At 28.1% G+C, this 13662-nt stretch overlaps 1 protein-coding gene across 1 annotated transcript; it reads right to left on the bottom strand.

The window, feature by feature from the left end:
* Window positions 1–3182: 3182 nt before the first annotated feature.
* Window positions 3183–8011, bottom strand: LOC107415844 (uncharacterized). The gene is made up of 3 exons (XM_048474542.2): window positions 7720–8011; window positions 5844–6682; window positions 3183–3758 (listed from the first exon to the last, which is right to left on the bottom strand). The coding sequence occupies exons 2-3, from the start codon at window positions 6594–6596 to the stop codon at window positions 3672–3674; spliced, it is 840 nt and encodes a 279-aa protein (XP_048330499.2). The 5' UTR covers window positions 6597–6682; window positions 7720–8011; the 3' UTR covers window positions 3183–3671.
* Window positions 8012–13662: the final 5651 nt, after the last annotated feature.

Genomic DNA, 13662 nt, shown 5'->3' with positions numbered 1-13662 from the left:
TCTCTTCATATACATAGTACAAAAGATAAAATTTCTTTTTTAATAGTACTATAGTTGATTTGAGAAGAAGTCCATGTTCCAGAATGAAAACGAATTATTTGTTCTGGGGAATCAGGTGTGATTTGTTGAAGTAGAATCCCTCCAAAGCCAATTTCAGAGGCATCAGTTTGAACAATTTTGAATGAATAAGGTGAAGGAATACCAAGACAATGAAGAGTCTTAACATGTGTTTTGATTTCTTGGATAAGTTTAGTATGCACTGGAGACCAAGGTAGGGGTTTTGATTTTAATCTATCAAACAAAGGTTTACATTTGATTCTTAAATTAGTATAGAATTCAGCAATGTAATTTAATAAGCCTAAAAATCTCTGTAATTGGTTTTTATCGAGAATTTCATCAGGAAGTTTATCAGCAAATTCGATGGCTCAATGATTGGAGTAATCTGGGATTGATAAATATTAAAACCTAAGAATCGAATTTTGCTTTGGAATAATTTTAACTTGGAAGCCGAAACAACTAAACCATGTTTTTTGACAATATTCTAAAACATTTTTAAGCGTTTCCAATGTTGATCAATTGATTGAGAATAAACTAAGACATCATCTATATAAACAATGGTAAAATGGCTGTAATTATTAAATATATCATTCATCATTCGTTGAAATTCACTAGGAGCATTTTTTAATCCAAAGGGCATTACATTCCATTCATAATGACCAAATGGGGTTACAAATGCAGTTTTGTATCTATCTTCGTCATTAATTTCTATTCGCCAGAATCCTGATTTTATGTCAAATTTTGAGAAAATAGTGGCTTGATTAAGGCGATTGATTAAATCCTTTTTATTTGGAATAGGGTATCTAATCCATTGGAGGCATTTATTTAATGGTTTATAGTTGATTACTAGTCTAGGGGATCCACGTTCTAATTCAGCATTTTTCTGAACATAAAAAGCCAAATAAGACTAAGGGGATTCACTAGGACGAATTAATTTTTTAGTTAGAAGTTCTTGAATTTCAATTTTACAATATTCCATTAATTCTTGATTCATTTGAATGGCTCTGGCCCTAGTTGGAATGTTTCTTTCATCAAAATCTTTTCATAAGGAAGTTTAACTATGTATTTGGCCCAATTCCAAAAAGCATTAGGTATTTTAGCACAAACTTCTTTGATTAAATGTTGTTGAAAATCAGTGATTTTGTTTTAAAGATAAGAATTAGATAATTGATTTTCTATTTGTTTATATTCAATTTCTTATTGTAAGAAATGTAAATGTTTAGTTTTAGTTTGAATGAGATTGATTGTTTTTGAAATGGAATTTTCTTTCAATGTTTGAATATTATGCGATTTCTGAATATATTCAAATTTGACCTTTTCACCTAAGGGGTGACTGATTATTCCATCATTTTCTGTGGTAAATGGGTATAACAAAGAGAGAAAGGGAATACCTAAAATAACTTGATTTGTCATGTTTCTAACAAGGACAAATGATGTTTTGAAACAAATTTTATTATGACAAATATGTGCGTGATTAATTTCATATTGTAAATCCATTTTACTTCCGTTAGCGGAGTTTAATCTTTCTTTAGTTTTTGTATAATATTGACTAGGTATGAGATCTTCTTGGATACAATTTAAATCTGCACCTGAATCTAAAAGGGCGATTGTGGTGAGTTGAAAATCTTTAATAATTATTGTGATTTTTATGTGCCATTTTCTAGGTTTGATTTTTTGAATGGAAGCTAAACAATTATCATGGGAAGATCCTTCTTCCTGTTCTTCAAGTTGATTAGGAGTAAGTTTTTGGGGTTTTTCTTGAATAAATTGTAATTGGTGTTTGATTAAATGATTTTCTAATTTTAATTCCTTAATTTCGGACTTAATTGTTTTAATCTCTGATTGTAGATCTTGGATAGTTATGTGTTTATTTTTTGATTTATTAAAAGTTTGTAAGGCTTCTGTTAAACAAATTTTTTGAGTACTTTTATTAAGTTGATTTGTTGCTTTGTGATTATCAGTTATGATCTTTTTGTATTTTTTCATTATTCTATCATTTCATCAGAATTTTCTAATTTGCTAAGTAATTATAATATTATAGTTTCATCGTTTGTAAAATTGGTTAAGACATTAATTGATTCATTACAATAGGTATGAAGACAATAGGCATCTAAACATCCTAAAGTAATATTAGGGTTATCTGTGTCACTAGTAGATTCAAAGTGAATACTTGATTCGTCAGAACTTGATTCAGTGTAAATATTATTTTTGCTATTTTGATATTCTGGAATTTCTAATTGTTTGATAGTTTGCTTAACTTTGCATTCGTTTGCAAAATGACCAAATTTAATCTGATAAACCATCTAACTCACCTTATAATATAAAATATTGATATGATACGAAAATAAATAAGGCAAAAAAAATGCAAAAAAAAAAATTAAATAAAAATTGAAAGTTATGTAAACAACCATGTGAGAATTTAGTTGGTTTACATTAAAAGATTTACTTCATTTTATTAGATTTTTAGTATTAAAAACAAAAATAAAAATATTTTAAATAAAAAATATTATAACTAGATAGTCAATAATAAAAATAAACTAGATAGTCCACTAAATAATTATTATATCTATATATATATATATATTATCAAACAAGTTGATCAGATTCCCATTCAAAATAGCACTTTTGCATTGGTTTTCACTTTCAAATTACAAAAACTTGGTGTTCTTGAAGGGACAACTTACTTAGAATGGTCACCTCTCCTATAGTTTGAAGAGTTGAGCTCAATGTAGTACAATAATATAAATGAATAAATAAAAATTATAAATTTCATATTTTTTGTTTCTATAAATTAAGAAAGAAGATTTTAGCATTGGATTTGATTATGGTTATATGGGCTTTCATACAAGATTTAAGTCAACTTATCACTCACCTATCAACTCCTGAAGCCATCCGCATCCGGTGGATCAGATTGGGTTAGACAGCTAATCTAAAATTATATAATATTTTGATTCTGTATATGTGAGAACAAAATATTCAAATATGCACGTAGTGAGGCTAAGGTATAGCCTAAAATAAAGCGTAGTTTTTACTAAAAAATAAAGCCTAAAATATGTGTAGTTGTGCACTTACTTTTATATATTGCCCTGGTTACTTCGTATAAATTTATCATTTAAAATCTAAAATAAGGAAGATAAAATTGGAAAAATTTAATATAATATTAGAGCCAACATTGAAGATAAAAACATAGCTAAACTAAAATCTAAAAATTGAAAAAGAGAAAAAGGAAAAAAGGAAAACAAGGCAAGGGCAGAAAGATGATGGAAAAGGACATTGAAGAATGGGCGTGGAGCATATTTGCGTGTAGCATGGTTTTTACACTTTACACGCAGTCAGCAACTTTCTGAAGGAACCAATTTAAAAATAGTCAAAAATCTTGGGACCCACTTTTTTTCTTCTTCTTTTTTTTTTTTTTTTTTTTTGCCCTTTTAAATTCCCCTAAAATATTTAGAAAATTTCTTCATTTGCTTTTCAAACCATGTGAAGGGTTGAGCTGTTTCCAAACATCCTTCCCTTTTCTTTTTTTTTTTGGTTTAAATTTTCTTTTCTCTCCCCAGTTGTAAGTGTGGGTAGGGAGATAAAAAGAGAGAATTTTGTTAGTGAAAAAGAGAGTGCTACACGCTTAGCCCATCAAATCCACATTGCTTGTATGTAAGAGACTGCTTCCTTGGACTAATCACTATTGCACAATCCACTGATACCTGCCACACCAAATCCCTTTTTCAGCACCAAAAAAAAAAAAATATATATATATATATATATGAAAATATACCACTAGCGCCAAAACAAAGTGTATTATTTGTGTGAATGCTATAACCAAAATAAAAATAACTAAATAAATAAAAGCTTAAATTGAAATCCAAGAGAATTTTGCCATTGAATCCCTCAATCCCAATATCAAGGAATTTTATTTATTTACTTTTAAAAAAAAAAACTCAAATTTAAAACCGAGAATAAAAATATAATTGAGAATCGATTTGCTGTATAAAAAGTGATGAAACATGGCGGGTGATATGCATTTCTTCGTGCTTAAGCATGCAAAAAACCACATGCTCAAGGCTCAAACCATCTCTCTCCATCTCATCTGCCAACACCGCACTATGAAAAGACGCCTATATCCCCCATTACTTTCAACTTAAATTTATGAAAATAAAATCAATCTAATCTCATTTTCAAACCAAAAAAAAAAAAAAATATATATATATATATATATACACACATATCAACCTACTCTCCCCACTCACATGTTAAAGGGCTCTCCGCACCACTTTCCCTTTCAGAAAATAAAAATAATTATAAACAATTTTAACATAAACATTCTTTCTAAACTCGAAATCAGGAAAAATTTTAATGAATTAGTGTCTCTATCTCTCTCTCTCAAATGACAAACATATATTTATTACAAATAATAATCAAATACAATGCAATACTTTTGACTAATTTATACAATCTTATATATTTTTCATCTTATATGTTTACTTTATAGATAATCGTGCATTCTACAGTTCTTCAATAGGTTAATGGTTCAATTAATTCAAAATGTAGCACTAAGTTTAGATTTTCCTTTTTTATTTTTCTTTTTATTTATTTATTTTTTTTGTTTGGGTGAATGTACAAAGTTTGGATATAATAAGAACAAAGGATACTTCTATTCTGTAGTCTAAAATAATCTCACTTGATTGGTTTTTTCCTTCTATTTGACCAAAAGGAAAAAAAAATTGGTAATTGTTGTTTGTTGGTTGGCAAATACTTTTGGACATATGTTAATTGGTGACTGTCCTCTAGATTCTTAGAAGTATTTAAAATTAATACTAGTTGGTGTTAAAATAAACATAAAAAAAAAAAATTAATTCACGACACACCTATATTTCGTTGTATTCAATTATTTGTTCTTGTATTTTGTCATCTTTTAAAATAATAATAATAATAATATTAATAATTACCAGACGAAAAAACAAAAGGAAAAAAGAAAAAGAAGAAAGTACTATGTATATGTCAAAAGTCAATCATGAGTTAAAAAGCACTAACACCCCCCTAATTATTTGAAAAATATCTCCTATAAAATTCCCTTTAACATTAGCACCGCACCAACGCGTGCAAAGTAAGCGATCAAAATAAACTCTTTTATTTATTTATTTTTGTGATTTAACTGTTTTACAATCTTGAGAGAATCCTAATAACATTGCAAAAGATTCACCCCCCAAAAACAAAAAAAATAACAATAACAATAATAATATTACTAGTAAAACTGTACAAGGACGTCTAATCAAGAATTAAACAGAAGAATACACACCGGTTTGGTTATTTATTTATAAAAAAAAAAGTTTATATTTTTAAATTAATATTTTCTAACAATTTAATTTTCACGATTTAAAAAAAAAAAAAAAAGAAGTTATTTCAACTGGTAACCAGAACTATCAAGCTAATACTGCCAGCAAGTCAAAAAAAAAAAGAAAAAACACAAAAAACAAATGTGCATCGAAAAGTAAATTAAAGAAAATGCAAGGGTATGAATGCAAAATTCAAAAAAGAATGTCCGCACCACGACACGCAAACCCACTCCGAAAACATCCCAGCAAGTTATTACCAGACAATATCTAATCATCCACCGAAAATTAGCCATAAAAAAACAAACTTTAAAAAGTAAAAGTAGAAAAAAATAATAATAAAAAAATAGTGGGTTTGCCAAGAACAGTTCCAAAAGCATTTTTCTTTTTTCCCTGGAAAAATTGAAAAAAATACCCAAAATAAATTCAAAGAAAAATAAAATGGTTAATTTTACGAACCTGAACACGAGGCGAATCGAAGTTCAAGACTCGGATCTTAGCTCCAACCTCACCGAGAACCCTAAGCTCCACCCGATCATTAAGCGAAGCGTCTCTGATCAAATCAGCAGCGTCGGCTTGCAATAGATTGACCCGATCGACGACAATGGTGGCCACGACCTGTCTGACACTGTGAGCTTCCTGATAGAACCCTGGCACCGAAGCCTTACCCAATGGGATCCCTCTGTACATGACCGTGAACCTGGACTCGCCGTACTTGATCCCGACCTTGTTCGGATTCTCCGCCGTGAAAAGCATCCTAATGGTGAGCGAAAGCGACGCCGTTTGAGGAGGAGGCGGCGGAGATGGAAAAACACCGGTGGCCGTCGGGTCGGTGGTGGTTATGGCGGTGGGAGAGGTTGAGGAAGAAATCCCCATGTATTGGACGCCGACTTGCTGGAGATCGAATTGGGGCTTTTTGGGTTTGAGAGCGAGGATGATGACGAGGACAACGGCGAGGATTAGGAGGGCGATGAAGGAGAAGAGGAGGAAGAGACAGCAACAACAGCCTTTGAAGGAAGCTGAGGAAGATGAAGAAGATGAGGAATGGGGAGGGTAATAGGTGTAGTCGTACGCTTGTCGTCGTTGTTGTTGTTGTTGTTGTTGTTGTTGGTTTCGTTGGCGGGAAGAGGGAGGGCGAGGGTTGGAGTGGGAGTTTGAAGACGACGTCGTTGCGTGACGTTCGCCATTGACGTTTGGAGCTCTTGATGTCATTTTCTTTCTTTTCTTTTGTTTTTGTTCTCTGTCTTTCTCTCTCTACTCTCCTTCTGCTGCTACCCAGTGAGTATCAGAGCATGGTGCTGAGAGAAAGAGAGAGAAATAAAAAAAAGAAGAGGATATAATCATATAAAGAAATTATGGAAAAAAATAATAATAATAATAATAAACAATAATTATATAAAAGAAAAAAAGCAGATGTTATTACAATTTTGATGCTAGCCTAGCTCCGAGCCACGTGCCTTTCACGAGTATCCAGTTATAAATAGTGTCATTCTTTTTGGGTTTTTTTTTTTTAAAAAAAAAAAATTGTTAGTATTATTTGTCTTAAAAAAAAGAAAAATGGCTCCTTAAAAGGTGCATAAAGATTATTTTGCTTCAAATAAACATTTTTTTTTTTTGCTTTTTTTCTTATTTGTTGGGATTGTAGTGAATTCAGAAATTGGTTGATTTAATTTTTCTTTTTTTTGTGTACATATTACATGTAGTGCTGAACTGGGTCAGTTAGATCAGTCAGTGTTGCAGCCAAATGTTAAAAATGTGTTTCTGGTTGTCTTCGGTTTAGACCAGCATAATTGGAAGCAATTATTGACCAAACAAAAAACAAGAAAAAAAAATATTTGGAAACAATTGGAATCAAATTTCATCTTCTACTGATTAGTTTTTGCTTCAATTGAACTAAATTTTGTTTTCCACCCATTCATAATAAAACAATTCTATATTACTTGTCCCAAAAAAAAAAAAAAAAAAAAAAACTTTCCATTCTCGTAGCAGAGCAGAAAAAACACAAGCACAGAAACTGAAGGAAGCTGAAGGTGCATAAAGAAACTAAACCTTATTTATATTTATTGAAAATGTTGTATAATTAAAAAAAAAAAAAAAAAGAATTCCCAAATGTTGAATGTGTTCTAATTATATACACAATTAGACTTCAGTACAAGTTCAAAATTTCTGCTCAGAAAAACAAAAAAAAAGCATCAAATCAATTTCATTCACATTCATAGAACAACTCTAATCTTTATTTAACAAAAAAGTAAACTCCATATTTTCCTTTAGTTGTCCCCCAAAAAAAAGCACTTGCTGAGCAGAAAAAGCAAAATTAAAAAAAAAAAAAAACTACCTTAATTTGAATTTCGCTGCTGAAGATGGATCAGGAACATCTTTTTTTTTTTTTTTTTTTTGGGGTTTCTCTTCCCCAGCAATTCGATAGACGACGACCGGCTTAATTAAGCTCCAGAGCCGCAGGTAAAAGAAGGGAGGAGGAGAAAACGGGGCGGGTTTCGGAAGCAAAAAAAGAAAAAAGATCCAGAACCGGGAAGAAAATTGGTCCGGATCCAGATGTTGGTCTGTCGGTCGGTCGAAATCAATTGAGATTAAGATTGGCCATGACCACCGAAAGCTCCATTTGTCTGAACAAAAGTAAAAGAGAACATGGGAGTCGAAATTTGAAATGACTATTTAACCCCTGAAGAATATGTGTTTGAACTAAAATATCCGGGAATCTTCCAAATTAATTGTTTACTCCACCGAAATTTTGAATACTTCCCACGTCACTGTATGACGGTTGCCACGTTGGTTTAATTTTAGGTTTTCTTTGCATCATATACTCTCTTATTTTTAATTCAAATTGTTTAAAAACTTAATTAAACTTAATAATAGTTAATATATTTCTTCTTCTTTTTTTACGGAAATATATCTCTTAATTAATAAAAGTTAAAAACGAGTGGTGTACATTTTGCATATTTATACCAAAACATAGTTCTTTAATTAGAAGAAAATGCAACTAATAAGATAATATGTAGTCTTACATTAATTAGTAGGAAACACGTAACCAGGAAAATGACATTTTATTATAGATTACAAGATTGCTAAAATTAATAAGTCGATGTTTAATTATGGAATTTTCATAGAGTTATAATATGGGTGATGTTCTTAAAGAAAATTCTTTAATTCAAAAATTACCCCAAAAAACAATTTTCTTTAATTCAAAACAATACAAAAACTGCAACGAACAAATGTTACGTGTAATCAATGTCGGTTCAAGAATAAGGCCACCAAGGCGTTGTGCGCGCACATATATATATATATATATATATATATATATACATAATTAATAATAAGTAAATTTCCAAAACATAGCATTAAAAATAATAATCTAATTAATAATTAAGGTTAAGAAAAAAATATTTTTTTATTAGTTATAAAAAATTCGAGTTCAAATAATTGGTGGATTCCATTAACAAAAATGAAAATGGAATATACAATTATATAATAATGAACTCTTCATTGCATTAATGAGTTAATAATTATATTTTTTTTGATAATATCTATTTATGATTTTTTATTAAAACTCTTCAATGCTCATTATTATTTCTTTATCACGTTTCTTAGTCTTATTCATCTCTTTCAAAGTCTTTCAGCAAACACTATTGGAAATAATATTCTTTATAGAACATTGCGTTATTCAATTTTTTTTCAATTTAAATATAAGTTTTTATTCAGAAAACAATATGACATTTTGGACAAGTTTTGACGCCCTCAAATGCGTTCTCTTATTTATAGGAGCCAATTTTATTTAGCTAAACTATTTTTTTAATTACAAATAAATTAATATCAATTATTTTTAAATATTATATATAATTAAAAGAATTCATTTTCCTTTCTCACCGAATGCCTGCCCTGCTAGCCATATAAACCGAATAATTCATAATCATGAGTGACATTATTAAATATCCAAATTATAAGTGGTCAATTATATTGTATCACCCACTAGAATAGTTATTTATTTATTTTTATTTCTAAAAGGAACAAAATAAGTAGAATGGCTATTTACGTTTTAATATTTAATTTTTATCCTACATGAGAGAAGCCCCAAGGGTACTTCTTCTACCCAATTTTGGTAACCAGTAATTTCGTACAATCAAATGCTAATGCTTTAAGCTTTTATGTACTTTCCCCCCCAATAAATAAATAAATAAAATAAATACCGTGTTTAAACCTAGAAATTCCTAAAGTTTGACTGTAAGAAAATGCTGTAAGTCAAAGACTGTGAAACTAGATGCACCAAGCTTTTTAATAGTAGTACATTTTGGATGATGTATAAGCAAAGGAAGAAGCTTTTTGGAAATGCTGAAGCTTTCTACTAGTTAATATCAAATCGTCAAAGTAATAATATCAAACCAATAAAAAAATGGTCATCTTATCCAATCCCTTTGCAAATTTTTTGTTTTTGCTTTTATTTCTTTGATGAAATTAAGTGGGGTTTAGAGACCTAAGAAAAGAATTACATCACAATATCTTGGTAGGAAACAACTCTTCTAACCATCATTTTGAAATTTGACAAACTTTATTAGGAGCTTTATCGAAAAAGTGAAAGCCAAAAATCACTACTATGGCTAATTTTTCAAGAAAGTCTGAAGATTGAAAACTCAACTAAACTTAATTTGAGAAAAACCATTTTAAGCCCATAAAATAGTCCGCGGGCTTGGTCGCCTAACTTCGAAGCAAACCCAGCAATAAGCTAACTATATCACCTGCTCTAGCCCAAACTGATGAGGCTTTCAAAAGCTGCTTATTAGAGTTTAGTTTGACCCAAAAGTTCCTTGGAGCTTTCAATGAAAGTCAGCAAAAATATTACTTACAGATTAAGAATATTTGGTGCCTATTTATAGGTTTTTTTTGTTTTTTTTTTTTTTAAATAATTTTTGGGAAGGGAGATTTTTGTTAGCTTGAAAGGAGTCATTACCAACTAAAATGTCTCATAAATACAGATACAGATTGAAAAAGATAAGACAAGATAGGGAAATAGACATAGAATTTGATAGCGACATTTTAATTGGATGCACCTCACAGAAGAACATGAAATTCTGTATTGTGTTTTTAAGAATTTTGCCAAGATTAATCCATTAACTAATAATGACTATGGCCTCTTATCTCTTATACCAGAATTAATAATTAAGCTTATCAAAAAGCTACATAAACTAATTCAGCGACTTTGCAACTTAAAATCTATTCACAAAGCAGCTTATTAATACGCTTTTATTTTTATTTTTATTTTCGGACGAGTTTTGGTTGGGCAACGAAAAGCTAGGATACGCGGTGGGATAGAGTTTTATTGATCAATAAAATATATATTATTATATATATTTTCCTAAAATACCGTTAGATTAAAGGTCGATAAGAGGGCTTTCTTTTATATATTACAATTAAAAAGACAATAACTATGAATCTTGAAGTAGACAAGTATTCTATTGCAAGTAAAAAATGTGTCATTTATTATGAATTAGAATTTAATTTAACATCAAACTTCAATATGATTTAATATCCATATCAAAATTAATGTAATTAAGAATTGTTAAACATTATCTTCCATTTAAACTATCCAAATGTTTGAACCCCAAAAAACTATCTTATGAAGGAGTTTTAGAAATACAAAACAACAGTGATAAATTGTTGTTTTAATATTTATATGGTAATGAACTATGATTTTTTTTTTTTTGGGTGAATTATGTGCCTTAATATGATATAATATATATATATATATATATATTCCTACGCGTTAGTGTCCTAGTTTTTTTTTGAAAAGAATGAATTGGTGTATCTGTGTCATATCCAAATTGGCTTTTTTTTTTTTTTTTTTTTAATTTGAACATATAAAATTAGTGAACATTATCATTGCCGTAGGACACTATTTCTGCACATTTGATTCAATGTTTTTCAACCAAAACTATAAGATAAAAGTTTCATGCTAAAAAATAATAATAATAATAAAAAAAGGGCCTAAATGAAAGTGATTCACAACCTTAGAACCCCATATTCAAACTCTTTTAACTCATGATCTGTTGAAAGATAAACAATTCAAGATACAACTTCCAAACATATCTTTTTCAACATTGGGCCATGTCAGAAGAAATCCTATATCATTCTTTGCTAAGAAACTTGATATCTTTAATAATCCAAATTGATATATACCAACCCCCATTATGCAAGGACGATATCAAACCGTATAAAAATTTCGATAAAAGTAAATTAAGAAGAATTCATTATGATCATTATGAAAATCCATTTGCTAGATGAACCATATAAAATGTTTTCTACTAATCTAATAGACAAAATTGTCAATATTCTTGCATTATCGCTTGACATGAAGTAGAACATTGATTGATGCAATATCCTTGACATGAAGTAGAACATTGATTGATGTAATATCCTAAATAGGTGGAGTGGTTGATAATGAAACACTTCAATTAAAACTTACATGGTAATAGTAATTATTTAATGATGTGACATTTCTCAATTGGTCGACTTTATGTGATCACTGATCAAGTGCTATGCTCAACAAAATTGGCCAACAATGCAAGGGAAAAATACAATATATATATATATATATATATATATATATAAATATTATTATTTAGTTAAAAAGTTAAGAAGGTATATTTAATTTAGAATTTAAAAGATTTTAAAAATGTTTAAAAATTTAAAGATATTTGATTTAGATTTTAAAAAAGTCTATATAAATTAAATAATATTTAACTCAGATTTTAATGGATTTTATAAAAATTTATTAAAATTCAAGTGTATTCAATTAAAACTTTATAGAATTATTTTAAAATCTAGTAACATTCAAAAAGTCATTGATTTTAAAAGATTTTAAAAAATAATAGATTTTAATTGATTTGAAAGTATTTTAATAGTGAAATTATGAAAAAAATTATCAATATGAAATCCAACATTAAACCTAAAGATTTCGTTGGATTCTTATAAATTATTTATGAAATCTATAGAATTCCATAACAAATCCATCAAATTTTTTAAATTTTATAACTCATTTTAAATTTATTAAACTTTAAATTCAATACATCCCTCTAAAAGTATAAGACGGGTTTGATTTATAGGTTGGGAGGTATTTGGTACAGATAATAGATGTAAAAATAACATAGTTATTTCATAAGATGATTATTATTATATTTGATGCATTTTAAATTTTAAAATATCTATTCTATCAAAATATTTATCCCTTCATTTCAAGAAATAACTATTTTTTTGAAAAAAATTCATAATTGCTATTTTTAGTGTATTTAAAATATATTCAAATTAAAATTTACTATCCTAAACTAATAATACATAAATAAATATAAAATTTGATTTTTAATTAATTGCTATAAAATTTAATATTTTTGAAATGAAAAAAAATATTTATAAAGATTAAAAATTGAACCTAATTCAAAATAATAAACAAATATATCAATAAGAATATTTATTCACCTTTTTTCAATTCCTATAAATAGGTTTCTATTCTCTCATAAATAACCATTTTTATACCAAATATAACATAATTATTTTTGATAAAATAGGAATACCAAAAAAAAAAAAAAAAGGAAATCGTACAGCTATTACTGTTTATATATTTGGTAAAAATATTTAATTAGAATTGGATTTAACCTTTAAATTTGGTAAAAAGTAATTAAAAGTTTGATATTATATATATATATATATATTTATAATAGATTTTTACTTGTGATAATCCATCTAAATCTAAATTTTTCACAATATGCCAAGAATATTTTTGAAATTTATCCATGTTAGAATATGAGAATAGTAATTTTAATTTTTTTAGAAAATAATTATTTCTGCAAATGAAGATAAATATATTCCTAAAAAATAATTATTATTAAATTTTAAAATCTATCAAAACTAATTTTAAAAGTAATATATTATTTTATTTCTGTATTTGTTTTTAAACCAAACGTACTCTTAGATATTAATATGTATATTTTTAGATTAAAATAAAAAACACTGAAATAGACTACAATATAACAACATGCATACACCATGTGCCAACTTAGAAAGTCCAAGAATATGGGCAGTCACATACACTCACTTCCCCATTCTTGAGGGAACTGGAGGTCAATCCATTTACAATGCTTAATTTCTATATGGGCCAAACTGTGAATCTATACAAATTTTAATATTTTTATTAATATTTGTGTTTTCAGAATTGAACATGGAAAACTGAACTACTTTTCACATAATAATTCTGAATTTAAAATTTTTCATTAAA

Source organism: Ziziphus jujuba, chromosome 2, assembly GCF_031755915.1.
Source record: "Ziziphus jujuba cultivar Dongzao chromosome 2, ASM3175591v1".
Classification (NCBI taxonomy): domain Eukaryota; kingdom Viridiplantae; phylum Streptophyta; class Magnoliopsida; order Rosales; family Rhamnaceae; genus Ziziphus; species Ziziphus jujuba.
This window is presented reverse-complemented; position numbering and strand designations above follow the sequence as displayed.

Excerpts from the sequence above, each read along its gene's own strand:
- LOC107415844 (XM_048474542.2), bottom strand. The coding sequence starts at position 6,596 with ATGACATCAAGAGCTCCAAACGTCAATGGCGAACGTCACGCAACGACG. Across the intron at positions 3,759-5,843 it reads TCGATTCGCCTCGTGTTCAG|GTATCAGTGGATTGTGCAAT; the intron begins GTTCGTAAAATT and ends TTGGTGTGGCAG.